Source organism: Macaca thibetana, chromosome 7 (genome assembly GCF_024542745.1).
Source record: "Macaca thibetana thibetana isolate TM-01 chromosome 7, ASM2454274v1, whole genome shotgun sequence".
NCBI classification, from domain to species: Eukaryota; Metazoa; Chordata; class Mammalia; order Primates; family Cercopithecidae; genus Macaca; species Macaca thibetana.
In genome coordinates this window covers 124,522,045-124,547,359 of record NC_065584.1, presented here as the reverse complement: position 1 = coordinate 124,547,359, position 25,315 = coordinate 124,522,045, and the positions used below count along the sequence as shown (strand labels likewise).

Below are 25,315 nucleotides of genomic sequence, written 5' to 3'. Positions count from 1 at the left end.
AAAAACAACAAAAGCTGTAGAACTCACTCTGCTGGACTTGCTATGTAAAACTAATCAAGACAGTGTATTATTGGTGAAAGGATAAACAATTTGATCAATAGAACAGCATATAGAGTCCAGAAATAACTCACACATATGTGGTCAAATGATTTTTGAAAAGGGCCCCAATGCAATTCAATGAGGAAAGGAAAAAAAATCTAACAAATGGCGGCAGAACAACTAGAAAGATAACCCATATGGGGGGAAAAAAACTTTTTTACTCCAACCCCACACCATATATAAGGATAAATTTAAGATTAAGATAAATCATACACCTAAACGTAAAAGCTAAAACAATGCTTGGCCGGGCGCAGTGACTCACGCCTGTAATCCTAGCACTCTGGGAGGCCGAGGCCAGTGGATCACCTGAGGTCAGAAGTTCCAGACCAGCCTGGCCATGGTGAAACCCTGTCTCTACTAAAAATACAAAAAATTAGCCAGGCATGGTGGTGTGCGCCTGTAATCCCAGCTACTTGGGAGGCTGAGGCAGGAGAATCGCTTGAACCCGGGAGGCGGAGGTTGCAGTGAGCTGAGAGCATGCCATTATGCTCCAGCCTGGGCAACAAGAGCAAAACATCATCTCAAAAAAAAGCTGAAATAATGAAACTAGTAAAAGAGAACATAAGAGAGTATTTTTGTGACTTTGGGGTAGGCAAAAGTCTCCTGAAGAGGACACAAAAAGTACTAACCATAAAAGAAAAACACTAATTAATTGAACTTCATCAAAATTTAAAACTTAGCAGTTAAAAAAAAAACCCAGAAAATAAACAGCCATGGGTGAGGGAAAAAAATATTTGCAACACATATTTGATAAAAGACTAATACGGAGACTACAGAGACTAAAGAACCCCTACTGGGGAGCATAGATTCAGGGAATCTTGAACTATGTTCCTGAAACTTGTATCAGGGAAAACTTGAATCTATGCTCCTGAGAAAAGTAAATAAAGAACCCCTGCAACACAATTTGAAAACTGGGCAAAATATCTAAACAGATACACCACAAAAGAAGATATACAAAAGGCCAAAAAGCATGTGAAAAAACGTTCACCATTATTAGTCACCAGGGAAATGCAAAGTAATGAGACACAACTCCACAAAACTAGAATGGCTAAAATGAAAAAGATTGACAACGCCAAATACTGGAGTGGATTTGGCACAAATGAACTCTCATGAGTTGCTGGTAGGAATGTAAAATCTTACAACCACTTTGGTAAACCAGTTTCTTCAACAGTTAAACTTACATCTATTCTATGGTTCAACAATTCCATTCCAAGGGAAATGAAAATTATGTCTACTGCCAGGCGCGGTGGCTCACGCTTGTAATCCCAGCACTTTTGGGAGGCTGAGGCAGGCGGATCACAAGGTCAGGAGATGGAGACCACCCTGGCTAACACGGTGAAATCCCGTTTCTACTAAAAAATAGAATAAATTAGCCGGGCATGGTAGCAGGCACCTGTAGTCCTAGCTACCAGGGAGGCTGAGGCAGGAGACTGGCATGAACCCAGGAGGTGGAGCTTCCAGTGAGCCAAGATTATGCCACTGCACTCCAGCCTGGGCAACAGTTTGAGACGCCATCTCTGAAAAAAAAACAAAAAAAAACAAACAGAAAATTATGTCTACAAAAAGCCTTGTACAAGAATGTCCATAGCAACATTATTCATAAAGCACAAAACTGGAAGAATCTAAATATTCATCAACTGGTGAATAAATAAATGAAATCCTATTCAGCAATAAAAACAGTAATCTACTGATGCATGTAACATGAAAAAATATGATGAATGAGGCTGGGTGTGGTGGCTCACGCCTGTAATCCTAGCACTTTGGGATGCCAAGGTGGGTGGATTGCTTGAGCTCAGGAGTTCAAGACCAGCACAGCCAACATGGCAAGGCTCCATCTCTACTAAAAATACAAAAATTACCCGGGCGTGGTGGTGCATGCCTGTAATCCCAGCTATTTGGGAGGCTGAGGTGGGAGAATCACTTGAACCTGGGAGGCAGAGGTTGCAGTGAGCTGAGATCAGGCCACTGTACTCCAACCTGGGTGATAGAGGGAGACCCTGTCATATTTAAAAAAAAAAAAGAAAATCCAAAGAGATTAATAAGAATAGTCATTACATTATAATCCCAAATTATGATAATTTGCCTGTAATGGCAGTATTTCTTTTTGTCAGAGATTGAAGGTAGAAACTGATATTTTGATTTCCCTTTTTTTTTAAAAAAGCATATTTATCAAAACATGTATTAAAGGAGAACAAGATCCACAGGTCCATTTGAATAACGTAAGAGTATTTTTCAGCTTTTATTTATCCAGAGTTTGTTAAATCATTATTGAGAACTTTCTAGTATAAATTCAATTGTTCTGAGGTTTACATGTCTTTGGAGACCACTATTTTTTTTGTCATACTCTCAAAAATAACTTCCTAACATAATACTTTTGGGAAGCATTGCAATGTAATACTTGCTTTACTATGTTTATCACTGTCCCCTGTATAAATTGCATTTCTATTGATAAAAAGAGTTTGGCTGCACCACAATGAAATGAAATCCTATAGCCTTTGTTCTTAATTATACTTGAGGATATCTTCAGATGGCTGTCATGTGATATGAAGGCAGATAGAGAACAGATTTTCATACTACCAATTTTTGAAGAGTACTCATTATGCCATCCCTCACGGATCCACACCCACGTTATCTACAACATTTGGGATGAATGATGACAGGTTGAGACTCAGCCATTCTACACACCGTTTCTGCTGCTGAAGAGTATTGTTACAGGCAGATTCTTGTGCCAATGCTCCCTGAAGTGTGGACATGATCCGCCCTTGCCTTAAAGGTTGTACATTTTCTTTACTCAGTTCCCATTCATCTCCCTCCAGGGACATGGCTTCACTGTGAAGAAGGAAACAAATGTAAATCTCATACCAACATTGACTATTATAGCACTAGATTATTGTAAATGTCTTCCGATAGGTGATTATTCACGGTCTTGGGTTGAATATAGTGGACTGACACAGTATTATTATTATTATTATTATACGCCTAAGCTTCTTTGTTAGCTGTTTTTCAAGTTTATGGCTACAGTATTGCCCAATGGAAGACAACTTGGCAAGGATACTGTAGACAGCACTATAAGAATAGGGCATTGCCATGTGTGGTGGCTCACACCTGTAATCCCACCACTTTGTGAGGCCAAAGTGGGAGGATTTCTTGAGCCAGGAGTTTGATACCAGCCTGGGCAACATAGCGAGACCCCACCTCTTTCTTTAAAGAAAAGAAAAATGAATAGGGCTTAATGCAGAAAGAAAAGAAGAGAACAAAAGTGTTATAAATTTGGCAAAGTAGACAAAAAGGCAATAAGTAATTCTATGCCTACCACTGAATGCATCATCTAGTTTAATTTAAAATTAGTGCCGGACATGGTAGCTCATGCTTATAATCCTATCGCTTTGGGAGGCTGAGGCAGGAGGAGTGCTTGAGCCCAGGAGTTCAAGACCTCCCTGGGCAACACAGGAAGACCCCCATCTCTACAAAAAGTGAAAAATTAGCCAGGCGTGATGGTACATGCCTGTGGTCATGGCTACTTAGAAGACTGAGGTGGGAGCATTGCTTGGGTTCAGGAGGCCGAAGCTGCAGTGAGCCATGATCACACCACTGCACTGCAGCCTGGGCAACAGAGCAAGACCCTGTCTCAAAAAGAAAAAATTAAAATTAGCAACGTGTGGGTGTGACTAATGTCCCATGTTTCAATGATGACTCAAAACTGAAGTCTGTACATATAGGTAGCCAAAAGCAGAAGCAAACACACACAGTTTACTAGTCACAATACCCTGTATCCCCACACCCAATTCTATCAAGCCTACTGAGAGAATCCCCAAAACGTTTTGGAGGTAATTGCCATTATGCATTCTGCACTTCAGAGGTTTGCAATTGTTAGATAGAAGACTACTTCCAAGAGACATCATCTCTGGACTTAAAAAGAGAGACACATTGGAACTAATCTTTGAAATAGAGTGAAAGTTATATGGGACTTCAGTCTAGATGAGCGCTGAAAACTTAAAGTTAACTGTGATGAATAATTCGAGTTGTAATCAGTTACATCTTTTTAACTACAATAAGTTCTCACTTAACATTGGAGACAGCTTCTTGGAAACTATGACTTTAATCAAAATGATATGTAACAAAACCAATTTTACCACAGGCTGATCGACATAAACAAGAGTTATGTTCCTATGGCATATTTCTGGTCACAAAAACATCACCAAACTTCTAAATAAAGACTCGAAACACTTTTAATATTAAACATTGAAATAAATGTGAGCTATCCATACACTTAAGAACAATTAATGAAAACAAAAAATAATCATTTACCCAATTTTTCGTGAATCCGTGAGTGACTGCAGTCATAGTGTTGGTGGGTTAACTCAAGGAATAAACATTTGAGAGTGAAAATTTCAAGAAGTACCTCCTACCACCACAAAGTTCAAAAACAAACAGTAACATTATAGCGGGCATGCTGGGCACTTTCATAAGGCATTGTTTATTGTCATGCATTTGTATGATTATCATACACACTTTCTATAAACTTTTTAAATAGAGACACGTCTTACTATGTTGCCCAGGCTGGTCTTGAACTGCTGAGCTCAAGCAATCCTGTTGCCTCAGCCTCCTGAAGTGCTGGGATTATAGGTGTGAGCCACTGCGCCCAGCCTTTACAGATTTTTATTTTACAATAATTTGTATTCATTCCTTCATTCATTTTCCAACTCACTTATTCTAGTTCAGGGTCGAGGGTGGCCAGAGCCCATCTCAGCAACTCAGTGAGGAACCAACCCTAGACAGGATACCATTCCATCACAGGGAGCACTCACATTCACACTCATTCAGACTGGGATCATTTAGACACGCCTATTAACAGGTACATCTTTGGGATGTAGAAGGAAACTGGAGTACCTAAGGAAACCGATGCAGACATGTGGAAAACATGCAAACTTCACATACACAGCAGCCCCGCAATGAATTTTTTTTTTTCTCATCAACATAATAACAAAACGACATTATACCAGGACCTGCTCTATATTGTGTGAACCCTGTAAAGGTAAAGGCTATGCCATTTATTTTTGTATGCCCACGATCTAATACAAAATATAACACTATTATGCCCTGAATGTTTGTTGAATTCATCTGAACTTTCTTCTCTTGCTCTTAAAAATAGTGATTACATTATCTCAGTTAAATATCCCAAATTGAGCTAAGACTGCCCCCACTTCCTCCCAGACCTGCTCCTCCCAGTCTTCCTTTTTCTCAAATAAATGGCAATCCCATTCTTCAGTTGCCCAAGCCAAAAATCTTAGTGCCAACTTTGATGCCCTTCTCATACCCCTCAGTCAGTCAGCAAATCCTACTGGTTCTACCCTCAAAATATATACAGAAATCAGCCACTTCTCATCATCTCCACTGTTTTCCACCTGGCTCAACTCACTTTTGAGCTGAATTATTTCAGGCTGAATTATTTCAACAACCTCTTAACTAGTGTCCCTTGCTTCCATCCTTTGCTGCCTTTAGTGTATTCAACACTACAGCCAAAGTGACCCCACTTAAACCCAAGTCAGATTATGTCCTTCCTTTGCTCAAAACCTTCCAGTGACTTTTGATTACAACTAGAGTAAAAGCTAAGTCCTTACAATGTCTGCATCTTCACCATTTTTATGTAATATCCTTTTACTCTTCTAGTTAACTCTGCTCCAGTGACAATGGCCTTGGACATGCCAGATGCAACTTCCTTCCCCAGCTCTCACCCTCAGCCTTTGTACTTCCCTCAGATATAGAACCGCTAGCTTTTGAGATTCCTTCACATCTTGACCAAAATGACATCTCAGTGAGGCTCCAGTGTTCAAGCTAAAATTGCACCAGTCTCCACTCCCAATATTCCCTACCCACACTTGCTTTATTTTTTTAAATACTGACCACCATCTCCACCTAACAGTTTCCTTATTGTCTGACTCCCCCACCTTCATCCAACCCAGAATTTAAGCTTCATAAGGGTTGAGATTTGGGTGTCTGTATATTTGCTGCATTCAGAGCTTAGCCAAAAAAATACTCGTTACATGAATGAAAGAGCCCATGACATAGCACTTATCTAGGTATTGTGGGCACCATGGTGAACACACATACACATTTCCAACCTAGAACTGCAATATAGTTTTTTTTTTAATACAAGGAAAAGCCGCAAACATGCAGAGAAAGGCTTTTTAGATCTCTACGCTATTGGCATTATTTAGATGTCTATGATATTGGCTAAAGGCTTTTTAGATCTCTGTGCTATTGGCATAGCACCTGCCTTTTGTTGATGGTTTATTTGGAAGCAGTTACTTAACAAATACTTTGAATTCCCCCAGAACCACGTAAGGCAGCATTAACATCAGCGTTTTCCATACATACGATTTGCCCAAGGTCAAACAACTAGCAGGTGGCTGAGCTGAGTTACAAACAAGACCACATTACAACTTCCAAAGTCTTTGTTCCGCTGGGGTCCCGCAGCCTTCTTCGCTTTGAAGCTGGATGAGGCAGGATTCGCACGTGCCCTCAGTCCACTGCCTTTTCCCCTCCACCTCTGGCATTTGACTCCAAAAGGAAGGAGGCTCCGGCGGGGCCTGTTCTGACAGTGCCGATCTCCCCCTCGACTACTCCGAGCGGAACCTTCTATCACCTACCAGGCACCTTCGGGTCCTCTCAGGCCCAGCCCCCAGCAGCTCTTCTCCCGTATCTACCTCAGAGCACCCCCTTCCTTCTTCACCGCCGCCATCCTGCATTCCTGGCTCAGGTCCTCGTCCTGCTGCAGGTCTTTCCTCCGGGCCGCAGGCCGCCTGGGCTTTCTTCCGCAACCTGCCCTCGGAGCTACAGAAACGACCACGGCACGCACTCGACTCCCTTACAAATCAGCCACCTCAAGCCCGCACCCCTAGCCGCCAAGTTTCAAATTTAACGGTCCCGCGCGGTCGACGTGGCCACGCCCCTTCGCTCCTCCGTGCTCTAGCCTCTCGCCCAAGGCATTCTGGGGCTTGTAGTTTATGCCGGTGTAGTCTGCGAAGTCGCGGTGCATAATGGGAATTGTAGTTTCCCGGAGTCAATGGCCGCGGAAGTACAATAGGCTTAGGCGAAACATATTCTCCGCAGGTGCTGTCTTGAGTCGTGGCTGGAAGGCGAGTCTATGAGCCGAGCGAGGAACACTTAAAGCACCAGAATTTCTTTGCTGTTTTGAGTGCTGGGAGATGTCTCTGAGTGCTTGCACTTGGCCTGACTCTTCTAGAGTGACTACCCCTGCTGTCTGCCCCAAATCTCACCCGTGCGGGGTTCTTAGGCCACGGACCTAGCTGTTTCCTGCCCCACCCTTGAATTCAAAAAAGCTGGATTCTAGTTCTGTAAAATCATACCAAATGTGCAACTTTAGGCAAGCTATATAATCTCTCTGACCGTCAGCTTTCCTCATCTATAAAGTGATGATATTGTCTTGCTTTCTCTTCTGCTCAGTCCACAAGCAGTAAACACAGCCATGCTATGGTTCCCAAGGTTTCACCTCTTTTCCCCTTCAGGAGACGAGCCTTGACTGACATTAAACTGTTCGTCGCAATTTCAATTTTCTGAGGAAGAAACTGTGATAGATCAGATGTGACCGGGGAGTAGGGTCTTTTTGTTTGGTTGGTTTTGTTTTAGAGACAGGGTCTTCTTGCTCTGTCGCCCAGGCTGGAGTGCAGTAGCCTGATCATGGCTCACTCCAGCCTCCAATTCCCGGGGTCAAGTGATCCTCCCACCTGAGCCTCCCCAGTAGCTGCGATTACAGGCACTAGCCACCTTGAGGCGAGAACAGGGTCGTTTAAGAAAGCACAGGTACAGGGGATTTCTCCTTTATGACTGTGGGGATGGTCGGAGAAGCAGCAGTTCCCAGAGGCAGGTGCTGAGGATACTGTCCACTACTCCCTGTTTCTTAGTTCCCAGCTTTCTGTCTTTGTTCACGTTATGTAAGTCATTCTTTCCTCTGAATCATCAGGACTCTTGATTCCAAAGAAATAGAAATCCAACTTAAACCGGCCTACTCAGAAAAGGGAGTTTACTGTCTTTTATATATAAAAGACTTCAGATAAAGCTTAACCCAGGAGTCATGTGGACTGGGCCTCTCTCCACCTCGCCTGTACTCTTGTTGTTGGTTTATTGTCATTCTCCATTGGGCAACAGATTCAGGACTTTATCCTTACAGGTTCAAATTCAGACTTAGGAGTCACCCTGCTTAACCCCTTCCTCCCAAACAGTCACTGGGGATAGTAGATTTCAGGGCTTTGATTGTTCAGAACCAAGTCATGTGTTTCACCTTGGGACTGAGAGAGGGGAAGGGGTGATTCCTCATAGGAAATTTTGGTTACTCTTTACATCCTAGTCCTCCACATCCAGGAAGCTTTCCTGGATCATGTGAGATGTGGTGCATGGGATTCTCTCACTGGCTCATTTTATCTCTTACCTTATGCCAGTACTGGCCTAGCACTTCATTTCCTTTCAACAGGGTGTCCTGTTCATATCTACGGCTTCTCAGTTTTGACTATTTCCTACAAACGATCTTGGAAATGTAGCATTTGGTCTTTTGATCTCAGTCTTTCCTATAATCTAGTCGGATTTCCCATAAACTGTGGTACAATGTAGAATTCATTCAGGCTAAACCCCTTGCTTGTTTCACTACGGAGAAAGAAGGAGGTAGGTAAAACAAAACAAAACAAAACAAAACTCCAAAATGTATGACAGGAGGTGCTCTGTGGTTTAATTTGGAAAATGAGTTCTTAGGCTGGACTGTAGCTTGGCAGCCAACATAGGGCCTGGGTGGGGATAGGCTTTAACTGCACCTGCCAATTCTAAGAAAGTCAGGATTAAGCTTGTACACATGTATGGTCTAATGAGGGTGAGACAAAGGCTCACCCCAATGTGCTGAACCAGGATGGGACACAGAAGATGAGAACAGTGAACTTGCCCTCTAGAAACTTCAGGCCAAGGCCGGGTGCCGTGGCTCAAGCCTGTAATCCCAGCACTTTGGAAGGCTGAGACGGGCGGATCACGAGGTCAGGAGATCGAGACCATCCTGGCTAACACGGTGAAACCCCGTCTCTACTAAAACAATACAAAAAACTAGCTGGGCGAGGTGGCGGGTGCCTGTAGTCCCAGCTACTCGGGAGGCTGAGGCAGGAGAATGGTGTGAACCCGGGAGGCAGAGCTTCCAGTGAGCTGAGATCCGGCCACTGCACTCCAGCCTGGGCGACAGAGTGAGACTCCGTCTCAAAAAAAAAGAAAAGAAACTTCAGGCCAGTAGGAAAGACAAAAACAGGCAATTTCAGCTGGAGAGAAATAAACTCAGGAGGCCATGGAAGCATATGAGAGAGGCTTCCAACCTAGTCCTGGGGAGAGGTCAGGGGAAATGTCCTGGAGAAGATGGTCAGCCTGAAGGGCAAGGAGGCCTTGGCACAAACTATTGAGCACAACAACACAAGTTGTGTAGCAGCCAAAGTTCATAGGATGTGCCCACCTATCCATTCACCGCTCTCCCATGAGTTTTCCAACCCCGGCCTCGCCTCTTTAGACCTCCATGCTGGGCCATCAAAACTTATCGTCCTGTGTCCCATTCTTTCACTTATCACATTGAAAACATTGGAACTAAATCACACTCAGGTGTTAAAAATAGTTAATGCTGAGATGCAGTATTTTTCACATCATGTTCTAAGATGCTAATACATGTTACGGTGGATTAAGAGTTTGGTGTTCAATTAAGTCTCTAAAGTGCTGGGTTAAATGAGAAGCTTCGTGGAGCCCTTAATATGCCAAAGTGCACCTGAATCTCCAAGGATGGGGGTGTGTTTGTTTCCTAATGATACTGTAACGCATCACTACAAACTTAACAGCTTAAAACAATACACATTTATTATTATCTTACAGTTTGATAGGTCAGAAATTTGACGTGGGTCTCATTGTGCTAAATAAAATATTGGCCGGGCCGGGTATCTATCAGAAGGCTCTTTGGGAGAATTTGTTTCGTTTTTTCCAGTTTCTAGAGGCATATACTGGCACTCCTTAACTCATGGTTGCCTTCTTCCATCTTCAAGGCTAGAAATAGAGTATCTCTCTCACCTGGTTTCCATTGCCACATCTCTTTCTCTGAGCACAGTCAGGAACGTTTCTCTGCGCGTGTGATGAAATTGGGCTCACCTGGATGATCCAAGCTAAACTTTCCATCTTAAGGTCTTGAATCTTAATCACATCTGCCGGATCCCTTTTGCCACGTAAAGTAACATCTTCACAGGTTCTGTGCATTAGGACACAGACATATTTGAGGGCTGTTATTCCGCCTGCCACAGGGGGTATTAAAATATGTTTGCATCTCTAAACTTACTTGACCATAAAGAAACCTTTCCACACTCCTTTCAGAACAGATTTTGGGACGTGCTACTCAATATATTGCCCCTCCAGGGCTCCTTGTATTTTAACAGGAGGCTCCAGGAGAAGAAAATTTATGAAGAAATACATCTTTTTATTTTTCTCTTTTCTTTTTTTCTTTTTTTTTCAAGACAAGGTCTCACTCTGCCACTTGGGCTAGAGTGCAGTGCTGCAATCTTGGCTCTGCAGCCTCTACCTTCCAGGCTCAAGAGATCCTCCCACCTCAGCCTCCTGAGTGGCTGGGACTCCAGGTGTGTGCCACCATGCCCAGCTAATTTTTGTATTTTTTGTAGAGATGGGGTTTCACTATGTTGCACAGGCTCGTCTTGAACTTCCGGGCTCAAATGATCTGCCTGCCTCGGCCTCCCAAAGTGCTGGGACTATAGGAGTAAGTTATCACGCCTGGCCAGGAATAAATCGTAATGGTGGAATTTCAGGCACAGTGGCAACTAGTAGCATTATGGGACTGTTCTAGGAAGCTCCTCAATTTTATGTATTTACTTTACATCAAAGCCAACCCTACCTTCATCAGTGGTTTTTAGATGGATTTAGTTGTCCAAAAGTCTATGATCTGTTGCCTGGGCTTGTGGATATGTCTGTGTTCTTAATTGTGTGAAGCCTGATTTCCCCAACTTTGCCTTGCCTTCATAGATAATACAAAATTCAGCTTTAGCAGGCCAAACACTCCAAAGATGAAGATCTCTGGGTCTCCAGGGAACTCTTGGGCTGACTGCTTGTTTACTGCATAACCACAGAAGGAAGGAGGGACTATCTGGGGTGGGAGGAGGGTCAAGGGGGACAGAATTGAAGGAGAGGGGTGGTGTTCAGGGCTAGAAATATGCCACATCTGGGAAAGCATGCTGTTCTTTTACCTTAGCGGTTAACAGATCTGCCCATCAGAACAGCAGCTGCATCTTCAATTTACCCATGATTAGGTGTCTTGAGGTGGAAGAACCAATGAGAAGGGGGCACAATAAGCCAAACCAATTTGTGTTGCAAGGAGGAAGGGAGATGAAAGGTGAAAAGATGCCTTGGCCCAAGGCTGGGGGCTGCTGGCTGCTGCCAGTTGCATCTCACAGTAGCTGTTGCTAACAGGGTTCTAGGGAACTCTCCAAGGAGCTGAGTTTCTCTCTTCAGTTCCATGAAAACTCCTTTCTGGACTATGCTTCTGCTTTTAGGTAGAAGTACCCGACTTTTCATGGTCTTCTCAAAACATTGGAAATTGCCTAACCGAGAATTTCCACACTGATACATGCAATAAATGGAGAGATACCAGGTATCAACTGTTCTGCATTTGGCAAAAAAGAACCAAAAGGTCAGAAGTGACCACAAACTCAGAATAGAAGCAGTCATATGGCAGGGCTGTTAAGAAACAAGGGCTAGGCACGGTGACTTGCACCCGTAATCCCAGTACTTTGGGAGGCTGAGGTAGGTGGATCACCTGAGGTCAGCAGTTTGAGAGCAGCCTGACCAACATGGTGAGACCCCGTCTCTACTAAAAATATAAAAGTTGGCCGGGCGCGGTGGCTCACGCCTGTAATCTCAGCACTTTGGGAGGCTGACGCGGGCGGATCACAAGGTCAGGAGACCGAGACCATCCTGGCTAACACGGTGAAACCCCATCTCTACTAAAAATACAAAAAATTAGCCGGGCGAGGTGGCGGCGCCTGTAGTCCCAGCTACTGGGAGGCTGAGGCAGGAGAATGTCGTGAACCCGGGAGGCGGAGCTTGCAGTGAGCCGAGATCGCACCACTGCACTCCAGCCTGGGCGACAAAGTGAGACTCCTTCTCAAAAAAAATAAAAATAAAAAATAAAAAAAATAAAAGTTAGCTGGGCATGGTGGTGGGTGCCTGTAATTCCAGCTACTCAGGAGGCTGAGGCAGGAAAATCACTTGAACCTGGGAGGTGGAGGTTGCAGTGAGCCGAGATCGCACCATTGCACTCCAGCTGGGTGACAAGAGTGAAACGCCATCTAAAAAACGAAACAAAACAAAGCAAAAAAAAAAAAAAAAAAAGAGAGAGAGAAAGAAAAGAAACAAGAAAAGATGTGGAGTAAATGAGCTATGTAGCTAATAGGAAGTGCAAAATGAGACTGTTTTGCCCTGGCGTTATTCTGACAGGAATTTTCTGTTTCAGGAAGGTCTTGGAGAATCTTAGAGTTTCCAACTACTCATGATTGTGCTCATTTTACACATGAGGCGATCCAAACTCTAAGAAGCAAAGAGGAGTTGAGTTGCCTATGGAGGAAGAGCAGAGTAGGATCTAAATGCTGCCAGCTTCTTACTTCAAACTCTGGGTGCCAGAAACCTCAGCTCTAATTTAAGAGATTTGACCAGTTCTGACGTTTAATAAACTTCACCATCTAGGCACCACATTCTGAGGGAGAAGCAAATTCAGGGTCTCTCAGCACCATAGGTAGCGGGGGCTTCCACTCACTCCCGTATATAAGGGATGTCCCATGGACTGATGGGCGGAGCTCCCAGCAAGCAAGGTTTGCCTTTGAGGAAGAGGAATGCTGAAAGCAGCAGGGTTTGTCTGTGGGCTTGGGGGGAACTGGAGTGACGGGGGGCACAGGATATCCACCTTGGATCGTGACCCTTTCTTGGCCTGGCCCCAAGGACTTACGGTGTTGTGGAGTGAGGGCCTGAGGCAGTGGCCATAAGAGCTGGTTCTATGTACTTTGGGAGGCTGAGGCGGGCGGATCACTTAAGGTCAAGAGTTCAAGACTAGCCTGGCCAACATGGCGAAACCCTGTCTCTACTAAAAATACAAAAATTAGCTGGGTGTGGTGGTGCCTGTAGTCCCAGCTACTCCAGAGGCTGAGGCAGGAGAATCGCTTGAACCTGGGAGGCGGAGGTTGCAGTGAGCTGAGATCATGCCACTGCACTCCAGCCTGGGCAACAGAGTGAGACTGTCTCAAAAAAAGAAAAACAAAAGCTAGTTCTGTGTGATGCCAGCCTCCAACAGCACTGCCTTCGTGCCCAGGTGCCGAGGGCACAGTCTCACTTGGCCATTCTGAGAGCATAGGGAGGCCCTCCCTGGAGCCAGGACGTCAGCACCCCACAGAAGACACCAGCAGAAGCAAGTCGTCCTCCAGTAGCCTTGGAGACAGAGGCCATCAACCAGAGAGAGCTTGAGCAGGACAGGAAGAACGTGGCAGACGCTCTGAAAACATCCAGACCCCCTGGGGAAGGCTTCAAAAGGAGGGACTCATTCAGGGTCACACATACAGTTGCATCAATATTGCTGCATCCAAGAGTGCCTGTCAGGCAAATGGGGACATTTTTCTGCTTTGTCTACTCAGAGAAGACACCTTCAAAAGTGCCCAGAGGGGCCACTTTGCACACAAAGCCCTGTGTGCAGCGGCCCTGGGGGCCTATGGAAGAGCCAGTGGGATTCTCCTGACTAGTGCATGTGACGCCATAGCTCTGAGGCCTGAGGAAATGGTGTACATAATGCTCTGTCCTTATTTGAGGAGGTGACAGTTCTAAGATAGCTGAATGGGGGTAGGGATGGCTCCTGGCAGAGCCAATCCACTGTGGGGACACTGGCAGGAGAATGGAGTGTCTGTGGGTGGATATGTCCGAGCCTCCATTGCTTTTCTGCCAGGCAGGCTTCCTCACTTCCTCTCTGACATTGCCTCCTGGGGCTTGGTGCAAACTGTGGAAAGTTTGCTTCTTCCCTGCTAGGGGGCCCAGCTGGGAGCTACTCCTGCAGATCTGGGCTCTGCATTGCTTTTCCAAAGAAAGGCCAGAGGTCAGAGGCCCCCAGGCTGGGAGGGGCCAAATGATTGGAAACAACTTAGTCTGGCTGAATGTGGGAACGAAGCTGGCTACAGCTAGGTGGAGAAGAGAAGATTGTTAAAGAGAGGTGACAGCTGTTTTGCCTCTTTCCCATCTTTGCCTTCTTCTCTAAAGGCTGTCCTTTTAAAGTTTTACCTGGAGGTGTGGGTCCCAACCAGAATTGGCCAATATTCTCCCTTTCTTAAAACAGCCTTAGGAGACTGAGGGCCAGTGGGAAACTTGAATTTGGGACCCCCCAGAGTAACTTTGGAGGAACTCTTTACGTTTCAGAATTTCAGGCTCACCTCTGGGATGACTGAACATACCAAAGATGAGGATCCCAGACTCTTTTGTGAGATGGAGTCTCACTGTCCCACCCAGGCTGAAGTGCAGTGGTGCAATTTCTGCTCACTACAACCTCCACCTCCCAGGTTCAAGAGATCTTCCTGCCTCGGCCTCCCATGTAGCTGGGACTACAGGCACCTGGCTAATTTTTGTATTTTTAGTAGAGAGTGGGTTTTACCATGTTGGCCGGGCTGGTCTTGAACTCCTGACCTCAGGTGATCCGCCTGCCTCGGCCTCCCAAAGTGCAGGGGTTACAGGTGTGAGCCATCGTGCCCAGCCAACCCCAGCCTCTTGAGCCCAGACAGAAAGGCAAGCTTCCCCTGTCCATGTAGGTCTTCGACACTTGTTGCTCTAAGGCATTTCAGTGCCTTTCTTCCAACATGGGCTCCCAAGCTAAAGCAGGGAGAACAGAATCCGGACAAGCAGAGTTAGAAACGTCATCTCCTAACAGCCAAAGATGGCGTGGAGGGCTGCAAACCTCTCTGGATCTATCTGAGCCTATTTCTAGTTTTCCATCCAACCCCTTTGTAAGGAGCTATTGATATGGTTTGGATGTTTGTCCTCTCCAAATCTCATACAGAAAGAAGGGGCTTCTCTCTCCATTGTTGGAGATGGCGCCTGGTGGAAGGTGTTTGGATCGTGGGACAGATCTCTTATGAATGTCTTAGCACCATCCCCTTGGTGATAGGTGAGTTCTCATTCTGAGTTCACCTGAGATCTGGTCGTTAAAAGTATGTGGCACTCCCCCTTCTCTCTCTTGCTCCTTCTTCATCTTCCACCAGGAGTAAAAGCTCCTTGAACTCCTTGCAGCCTCACCAGAAGTCAAGCAGATGCTGGTGCCATGCTTCCTGTGCAGCCTGCAGAATCTCTAGCCAATTAAGCCTCTTTTCTTTATATATTACCCAGCCTCAGGTATTTCTTGAGAGCAATGCAGAAACGGCCTAATGCAGCTATAGAAGGCAGTGGGCATTCCAAGAGAAAAGGCTTTTTTTTTTTTTTGCTAGCTCTGGTTCCCTTGTCAGTGAGGAAGATGTGGCATTTCAGAGGCTGACTGCTGCCAGCTGTGGGATGTGTGCCTGGAACAGACTCCCAACAATGAATATGAGTGACCTATGGCAGCTGACATGAGGAAGACCCCACTACACAGACAAGCATGAGAAAGGCCCATCCCTCTAGCCACAGGCTGCACCTTCCTCCTCAGTGGGAAACAAAGATATTGGACCCGTTGACCTGTTTCTAGCAAAGGCTCCAGTTGGCCTTGTTTTCTTCACTGGTGTATAAAAGCTATGAGAATGTGGGTTCTAACTCTTCATCCCTAAGTCCTGGCCCGAGGCAGGCGCTCAATCAATACTGGTTAACTGACTGATTGACAGTAATGAACTAAAGAGAATAGCTAGCGCATGACCTCGTTAGACCAAGCACTCTAGGATGTCCCCCATTCATTTGACAAACATTTCTTGAATATTTTGTGTTGGGTGCTGTGCCAGGCACCAGGGATATATATATATATATGAAAAAAGCACCAGTCCTATACTCAAGAAAAACAAAACAATCTATGATATAACAGCTTATGAGCTGTAGCCCCAGCAGGAGCCTGGAGTTAGCGGAACTTGAAAGAGGATGGAGCCCCACCCACACCCAAGCATGGGGGCTGAGAGAACGAGAGAAAGGGAGGTTGGGAGTGCTGCCAAGAGGGGTCTTAAAAATGAGTGGGAGTTACTAAAAGGAGAGAAGGGGCTTTCCAGGTGGAGAGAACAGCACAGGAGGAACTGGGAGGCAGGAGAGTGAGAGTGCATTCGGCATCTGGGGAAGTGCAGGTGGTTGCAATGGTAGGAGCCTAGGAGAGTTGTGAGGACCTGAAAGGAGACCCTGGCTCACTGTGCCTGACAAGCGGCAAGCGGGGAGCAAACCCAGCCCCTTCAGTTTTGAGTCCAGCTGCATTCTCAAAGCAGGGGCTTTTCCCCCTAAGCTCTCAAGTTTCCCAGCTGTGGAGCCACCTATTCCTCCCACTTCTGGGAAGGGCCTGCAGGTGAGAAGGGAGTGAGGCACAGAATGGGCACCTCACCCACCTGTATGCATTTCCTTCCTCACCCCAGACACAGCTCTGGGATGCCAAACTGTTTTCAATCATTTGCTTTATTCTAACTAGCCCTTGGGGCTGCCAGGACTCAGGGGAAACCGGCCCAGCTGGTCTGACTGGTTGGGCAGCACTTTGTAATTCCTGCTTCTCCCAGAGGGCTCCTGTATCTCCTCTGTTCCACTCCTCAATGCTCCTAGCTCGGACATTGCCTGGGATATGCCAGGCTTATGGCCCTGGCTCCCCTTTGGTCAGTGCTTATCACCTGGCACTTCCTAGCAAGCCCCTAACCCCTTGAAGCCGTGATGAAGAGCACTGTGATGTTTTAACTTCTGCATCTTTCCTTTCCTCCCAGACCCATCTGTGGACAGGCAGTCCTATTGTCAGGCAAATTGCATTCATCCAAGGTCTTAAGAGTGGAGGGACTCTCCTCTTCTGGGGTTCACACCCCAAGGCAGCTGTACTCCACCAAGAGTGTTAGAGGGAATGTCTAGTTGTCTTGGGCACTGGGGAGCATTGTGAGCATTTAATGGGGATGGGATACTCTGTCCTGCAAAGCATGGGACAATCCCACACAACAACACATTGTCCCACCCAAAATGGCAGTAATCCCTCTCCCACCCTTGAGAAACACAGCTGGGCCCACTTTATTCACACACAGATGTGCAGTTTGTATAATCTCTACGAATGTGATTCTCAAACTTCATTGTGTAGACGAATCACCCGGGATCTTGTTGAAATGCGATCCTGATTCCTAGATCTGAGTGGGGCCTGAGATTCTGTATCTCTAACGAGCTTCCAGGCATCCTTCAGGCTGCTAGTTTGAGGACCACGGGTTATGTAGCTAGGCCCTACAATACAGACTGTACTTGTATTTTTTTTTTTTTTTTTTTTTTTTTTTTTTTTTTGAGACGGAGTCTCACTTTGTCGCCCAGGCTGGAGTGCAGTGGCCGGATCTCAGTTCACTGCAAGCTCCGCCTCCCGGGTTCACGCCATTCTCCGGCCTCAGCCTCCCGAGTAGCTGGGACTACAGGCGCCCGCCACCTCGCCTGGCTAGTTTTTTGTACTTTTAGTAGAGACGGGGTTTCACCGTGTTAGCCAGGATGGTCTCGATCTGCTGACCTCATGATCCGCCCGTCTCGGCCTCCCAAAGTGCTGGGATTACAGGCTTGAGCCACCGTGCCCAGCCTTGTATTTTCTTTTACGGAGGGGCATTGTATTTTGGGGAAACTTTATCTGCAGAATTTGTTGAACTGGGAGTGCTACCGGCATCTACTGGGTAGAGGCTAGGTATTCTGTTAAGCATTCTACAAGGGTCAGGGCAGCCCCTCACAACAAAGAATTACCCAGCCCAATGTGTCAGTAATGCCGAAGCTGAGACACCCTAGCTTAGGTGAAATTTCAAAACAATGTGAAATATATTTGTGGACAATCTTACTTCACTGCAAGCTGGGGACTCCAGCCACAAGGCTGTGAACATGTGTCATTGACTGACGTTTTGGTCCCTCTAGGCATAAGCAAATTCAGCCAGTTAGGACTTAGAAGCACTGGCTCAGGTCCTGATGACTAAACTGCGGTAGTAGGTGTGATTCTTTATAAGCCTCACACCGGCTCACGGTTTCATAGCTCACACAGTTTAAGAGATCAAAATTTTTTAATAATCTAGGCTGATGGCCAGGCTCAGTGGCTCACACCTGTAATCCCGGCACTTTGGGATGCCGAGGCAGGTGGATCACTTGAGCTCAGGAGTTCAAGACCAGCCTGGGCAACATGGCGAAACCCTGTCTCTATTTTAAAAAGTTGGCCGGGCGCAGTGGCTCACGCCTGTAATCCCAGCACTTTGGGAGGCTGAGGCGGGTGGATCACCTGAGGTCCGGAGTTCGAGACCAGCCTGACCAACATGGAGAAAACCCATCTCTACAAAAAATACAAAATTAGTCGGGCATGGTGGGGCATGCCTGTAATCCCAGCTACTAGGAAGGCTGAGGCAGGAGAATCACTTGAATCCGGGAGGTGGAGGTTGCAGTGAACCCAGATCACACCATTGCACTACAGCCTGGGCAACAAGGGCAAGACTCCCTCTAAAAAAAAAACAAAACACACACACACACACACATACACAACGACAACAATTAGCTGGGTGTGATGGCACGCGCCTATAGTCCCAGTTACTTGGGAGGCTGAGGCAGGAGAATCACTTGAACCCAGCCAAGAGGAGGAGGTTGCAACAGAGGTTGCAGTGTGCCGAAATCAGGCCAGTGCACTCCTACCTGGGCAACAGAGCAAGACTCTGCCTCAAAAAAAAAAAAAAAAATCTTGGCTGGGTGCGTTGGCTCATACCAGCACTTTGGGAAGTTGAGGCAGGTGAATTGCTTGAGCCCAGGAGTTCAAGACCAGCCTGGGCAATATGGCGAAACCCCATCTCTACAAAAACTAAAAAAGTAGCTGGAGATAATGGCGTGCACCTGTACTCCCAGCTGCTCAGGAGACTCAGGTGGGAGGACCACTGGAACCTGGGAGGTCGAGGCTGCAGTGAGCTGAGATCAGGCCACTGCACTCCAGCCTGGGCAACAGAGTAAGGCCCTGTCTCAAAATAAATGAATAAATAAAATAATAATAATCTATGTGGGGTAGCAGGACAACAGACAGAGGGATAGAATGGATGAGGAGCATATAGGTACATGTGGGTCTGCTTCATATTTTAGTTCTAGCCCCGGGTGGTAGTTTGTGAGTGTTTCTTATATTATTTTGAAATAAATACATAATTAAACAAAAAGAAGCACAAAGATGGGCCAGGCCTGGATCAGTAAAAAGAGAGTGTTATAGACCAAAGACTATGGTTAATCCAATGTACCTGAGGTTTTAAAAAAAGTAAATTACTCATGAAGATGATTAATAATAAATTAATACCATTATATTCATGGCAAAAATATGTATGAGGGGGAGAGCGCATGACAGGTTATACAAAAAGGCAAAAGTACGCACCTTGGGAAGAATGCCACTCGCCTTGTGTGTGACTTTCTCCCTGTGCATGCCGTGGTGCAGGCTGAACGAAGGTACACACTGCATGACAAAGTGATAGGCTCTTCCCTCTTTCATTCTGTTTCAGCCATGCAGGGAAAGGTCTGTCCCATGGGGTATCGCAGTGGAAGACAGATGGCCGCAGACCACACCCTGACAACCTGCCCAGAGGAGTCTCCCATCAGGTCCTCTGGCCACCCTGATTGGATCAAAGCATCATTTTTTGCTCCATCCCTGTCCCAGTGCCCCTCTGCAACACACAGCCTGGCTCATTCATGTTCAGCTATTCTGCTAGACAGGCATGAACAAACGAATGGCACTTTCTTTGGCACCTTTCTGTGCCTCCGTAACTCCCCACTGTCCTTATGTCACCTACATGCCAGTTACCCAGGCTCCCTGTCTCCTCTTGCAGAATCTCAACGAGTCCCAAAGTGACTGGACAGTATATCTCACTTCAGACTTTCCTGTCCACATCAAAGCTTATCTCTCTGCGCTTCACTCTCTCGAGACACTTCACTCTAAGACCTGCTAATCATAACGCCAGAGATTTTTCCACAGTGATGCTGATGGAGTTCTTATTTGGATAACTTCCTCATATGGTTTATGTACATTTTAACAGAGAATATCTGGATAGCTAACACCTCAAACCAAATAAATAACTCCAGAGGTGGGAGTTCTATGGTTCTATGGGAGTTAAAAATCACCAAATGTCAGAGTGAGAAGGGGTCCTGGAGATGTTCTAGTGCACCTCTCCCAATTGACAGATGAAGTACCCAGATTCAGAAAACTTATTTGCCTGAGGTCACCCAGTGTATTAGGATAGGCAGCACAACCCAACTACCATTCCTTTATTTAGTCAATCAGTTGCTCAGTCAACAAATCCTTATTGAGCATTTGTGGGTCTTTTTGTTTTTGTTTTGTGTTGTTGGAGACAGGGTCTTGCTCTGTTGCCCAGGCTAGAGTACAGTGGCATAATCATGGCTCACTGCAACCTCTACCTCCCAAACTCAGGTGATCCTCCTACCTCAGCGTCCTGAGTAGCTCGGGCCACAGATGCACACTACTATGCCAGGCTTTTTTTTTTTTTTTTTTCTGTAGAGACAGGGTCTTGCTATGTTGCGCAGGGTGGTCTTGACTGCCTGGCCTCAAGCAATTCTCCTGCATCAGCCTCCCAAAGTGCTGGGATTACAGGCATAAGCCACCGCCCCTTGTCCTTATTGAGCATTTGTTATTGTTATTGTTATTTTATGTCAGGCACTAACTGGGCAAGGGATCACAAATACAAACAAGACAGAATCTCTGTCCCCAAGTAGTCCGCGGTCTAGTGGGTGAGGACAGCCTTGTGTGGAAAGATAATTGCAATACAGTGGGTCAGAGATTTAGCAGGAGCATCATATGAAGCCGGGGCACATGGAGGAGGGAGAGAGAAATGCTGAGGCGGCTGTGGAAGATTTGCAGAGGAGTCTTCTGACTGTGTCTAGGGTTTGTCTCTACACCATGTGGTCTCGATAATTCTCACTGAGGTGGGGAACTGGGCATGAGGTAGTTTCAGGGACAGTGTATCCCTAAAACCTATCTCTGGATACAGACACTGCTCTCCACCAGCTTGTCTCAGTTTCTGTTCACTGTCACATTGTACACAGGCTGCCTCCCCGGCCTTAGGAAGCTTCACTGCAACTGTTAGTATTCATGGCCTGCCCAAAACCAATTCTCCCTGCTCTCCTTTGTTAACAGGGTGATTGATTGGGATGGCAATGTGCCATGAGTGCCCCAAGTAATGAGTCATGATTTGCCCAACTCAGTCATGACAAATCTGTTCCCCGATTTCTCGGCCTCCCTTGCATCTAGGAGTAGCCCTGTGATCCAGCCATGACCCAAATGGAAGTCTGGAGAAGACTGGGCAGAGGAGATATGGTTGGCATGGCCCTTTTGCCCTTCTTCCTATTTTGGAGATAGGTGAAATGTCTAGAGCTGGGCAGCATCTTGTGGCCATGAGATGAAGGCAGAAAGACAGACGCCTACAGGTTAAGGAAAGGAGAGTGGAAAGGGAGAGCCTGGCTTTATGACAGCATCATGGAGCTTTTGCACCATCCTGGAACTGCCACCCCTAGACTTCTCATAATGTGGATAAAAATACCTATTTGCTTAAGCCACTGTTTGTAAGGCTTGCTGTTATGGAAGCCAGATTCATTTCTAATGGAGACACCTTCTGTATCTTCAGGGTCCTAGCAGGAAACCAATGACTCACTGTCCGTGAAATAAATGAAGGGATAATTTACTATGGAAGGGATGGGATTAAAGGGAACAAACATGAGTAGTGAAGAACTTAGAAACTGGCAACAAGGGGAAGCTGCTACCCTTAGTTCTGATGGGGAGAGAGTTAAGAGTTGCTCTTGGAGCCCATTGGGAGACTACAGCAATGGGAGAGCCTGAAAAAAGCTGTGTCAGGAGTGCAGCCACTGGCGAGCATGGCATCACAGGAGCATTAATGACCAGTCTTCCCTCCCGCCTTCTGATGTCCTGCCAGGGCTCCCCATTGACCAAACCAACTGGAAGTCAGAGGGGAAAAGAAATGATGGGCACAGTGCTTCCAGGACACTGTTGAGAGAAGAGTGGAGAGTGGTCAGGTCGGGCAAGTGGGGAACACACAGCATGCCATCCAGTGCAGGTTTCTAACTCACATCCTTGCTGTGGGGTGATGCTATTGATAACAACAGATTTGCTTTGTAAGATGCCAGTGCTGGCCCCAGAACTAGAATCTTGTTCCTTCACCACCCACACGGATAATAAGGAATATGTAAGTCATCAGGTGTTCCTTATTTCACTTTGCTGCTAGGAAGTGAGATGTGAAATATTGCACACAGTTATAATAATGACCCCTAATTCACATTTTCTGGAATAACTGTCACCCTATTTTTATTTTGTGCCTCTTATTCATTTATGCTTGTTTGAATGATTCTATCGTATCTTTTTCATTTACTATAAATTGTCTCATTATTTTTGGAAATAATTGGAGTGTAAACAGTAAACCTTAACATACTGATATCAGTTAGGATTAGGTTTGGCTGTGGTAGACAGACAGATAAAATAACTATGGTTTCAATAAAACAAAGGCCAACTCTATCTTAAGTGAATGTCTGCAGGTAGGCAGGCCTTGCCTGGCATGGTGGCTCTGCTCTGCAAAGTCTTTAGGAGTGCAGTTCTCAAGGGTGCTCAACTGCCAGTTGCAATTTGGCCTTCTTCTCAATTATCTGCCACGACCAGCCAAAAGCTAAGTGGAGGACTCTTCAGCTAAGCAGAGACACTAGCCCCAGTCCTCACCCACCATCTTAACTTGGGCATTGTCACACCTGCTGCAGTAAGAGCCCTCCTTGAGGCCTAGGGACCTTCTGGAAACTTGCAACATAGGAACATTTCAGATGTGGAATAAAGTCATCCTCCCACCTTGGAGAGCAGTGTGTGATGATGAAGAGAGGCAGGGAAGTTGGGACCCCAATTAGCCTACATGAAAGGAGGAAAATGTGGCTCATTTAGAGGTGTCTTAGTCTGTTTGCTGCTACTATAACAGAATACCACAAACTGGGTATGGTTCTAGAGACTAGGAAGTCCAAGAGCATAGTGCTGGCATCTGGTTAGGTCTTTCATGCTGTATCATCCCATGGTAGAAGTGGAAATGAGCACATGAGACAGAGGAGATGGGGCTGAACTTATCCTTTCATCAGGAAACCCTTCTCATGATGACTAACCCACTTCTGAAGGTATTAATCTATTAATGAGACCAAAGCCTTCATGATCTAATCACCTCTTAAAGGTCCTAGATTTTAAAACCATCACAAGGGCAATTAAATCTCAACATGAGTTTTGGAGCAGACATTCAAACCATGGCAATGAGGCAAAGACCCAGACTGAGATCCCATGGGAAGGCAAGTCTGGTATGTAATTCCCTGGGATATAACCTCCTCAGATACCTGTTGCTGAATTATACTAGAGCTAGCCCATAGGTAAAGAAAGGCAGCATGCAACAATATAAGTAGTCAATGAACAGTGTTATTGTAGTTTTAATTATAATTCGTTAATTTACCTTGCCTTGGGGTAGTGTCCTGGCCTTCCCGGGTTCATATTCAGCACTATACAGGCCTTGCTGTCTCCTCAGCCCCATCCCATGAGGGGAAAGTGTAACTTCATGGTGCAAATATCCTGGAAGTGTGTGCCCTGTCCCAAGCCCTGCTTCTTCCCAGCAAGGGGCTTTGAGTCAGCTTTAGAACAGGCCTGGCTGGAGCCTGGGTGCAGTCAAGGAGTATCTCCAGCCATCTCAGATGTTGAGTCAGCCCCAGAGTGCCTCCAGGCCCCTTCTCTACCCTTCTGGAGCTGCCCTGAGGCCAGGCTGAGCTTCTAGGGCTTCTGAGAAGACTGATCTCCCTATAGGAATCCTATTCCTACTTGTACTTGATCCTGGAGGTATATCTAGAATGATTCAGAGCAGAGGAGCAGCAAAGGAGGAAGGCCCCACAGGGCCAGAACAGGGCTCAGCAACCCCCCCTCTTAGCCTTGGTGGTCAAAGTCTTGGAGTCACACTGGAGTGACCATAGAAATACTGTCTAAAACAGAATAGTTTGGGTAGTGAAAGGGGGAACCTCTAATAGTTATGCTCACATAAAAGTTATATTTTATATAATGGGTCCGTCCTAAGCAAATCCGGACACATGGCCTTTCTAAGTTTTGGGGGTGATATCCATTGGACTCCACTCTTGCTGGCCTTCTATCACTCTAGGGGTGGTGTTACACTCCAGGTTAATTTCCACCATTCTCAGCAGCCAAGTGCCCCGGCCTTCCTTCTGGTTCTGCTCCTTGGGGATATTCAGGCACACAGCCCTGCCTACTGGCCTCTGAGAATGGCCTGAAAGCTGAGCAGCCAGCCTTCCTCACCCCTGACCCTCCACCCCAGGCAGAAGCTGTACCCCCTTTCTCTTTATCCCTGCTGCCTCGCTGAGGGCTTAGTGGTGGGTTTCTACAGGGACTGGGGAGCAGTCTTCACTAGGGGTCTAAACTCCAGAGTAAGGGGAGCACGATACCAGAGTTTGAGTTTGGGGCATTTCCTTACCATAAAGAGAAGGTGTTGGGCCACAAGAAGGGCCTACAAGCTCTAAAATCCCATGATTCTCTGATCTGGCCTGTGACGGTTAACACTGAGTGTCAACTTGGTTGTATTGAAGGATGCAATATTGATCCTGGATGTTTCTGTGAGGGTATGGTATTGCCAAAGGAGATTAACATTTGAGTCAGTGGGCTGGGGAAGGCAGATCCACCCTTAATCGGGTGGGCACCATCTAATCAGCTGCTGGCAAATATAAAGCAGGCAGAAAAAAGTGAAGCAGTGAGATGGGCCCAGCCTCCCAGCCTGCATCTTTCGCCCGTGCTGGATGCTTCCAGCCCTCGAACATCAGACTCCAAGTTCTTCAGTTTTGGGACTCGGATTGGCTCTCCTTGCTCCTCAGCTTGTAGACAGCCTATTGTGGGACCTTGTGATTATGGAAGTTAATACTTAATAAACTCCCTTCTCTCTATATGTGTATACATATATAACAC

General features: G+C 46.1%; 2 protein-coding genes across 7 annotated transcripts in view; one reads left to right on the top strand and one right to left on the bottom strand.

The window, feature by feature from the left end:
• BUB1B (BUB1 mitotic checkpoint serine/threonine kinase B) overlaps nt 1-7,053 on the bottom strand; it is a 62,483-nt gene extending 55,430 nt beyond the window's left edge. For 3 of the 5 annotated variants that reach the window (XM_050799403.1, XM_050799404.1, XM_050799405.1), the window contains exons 1-2: nt 6,807-7,026; nt 2,785-2,928 (exon numbers count right to left, since the gene is read on the bottom strand). In XM_050799403.1, coding sequence (XP_050655360.1) covers nt 2,785-2,928; nt 6,807-6,841 — 179 coding nt within the window. In that variant the 5' untranslated portion in view covers nt 6,842-7,026. Of the gene's footprint in view, nt 1-2,784; nt 2,929-6,477; nt 6,783-6,806 lie in introns of those variants that run through there. The other 2 variants (XM_050799402.1, XM_050799406.1) reach the window with 2 other exon arrangements.
• The window catches only part of SRP14 (signal recognition particle 14), a 227,747-nt gene that overhangs the window by 108,107 nt on the left and 94,325 nt on the right, over nt 1-25,315 (top strand). The gene's annotated exons all lie outside the window — the stretch shown is intronic.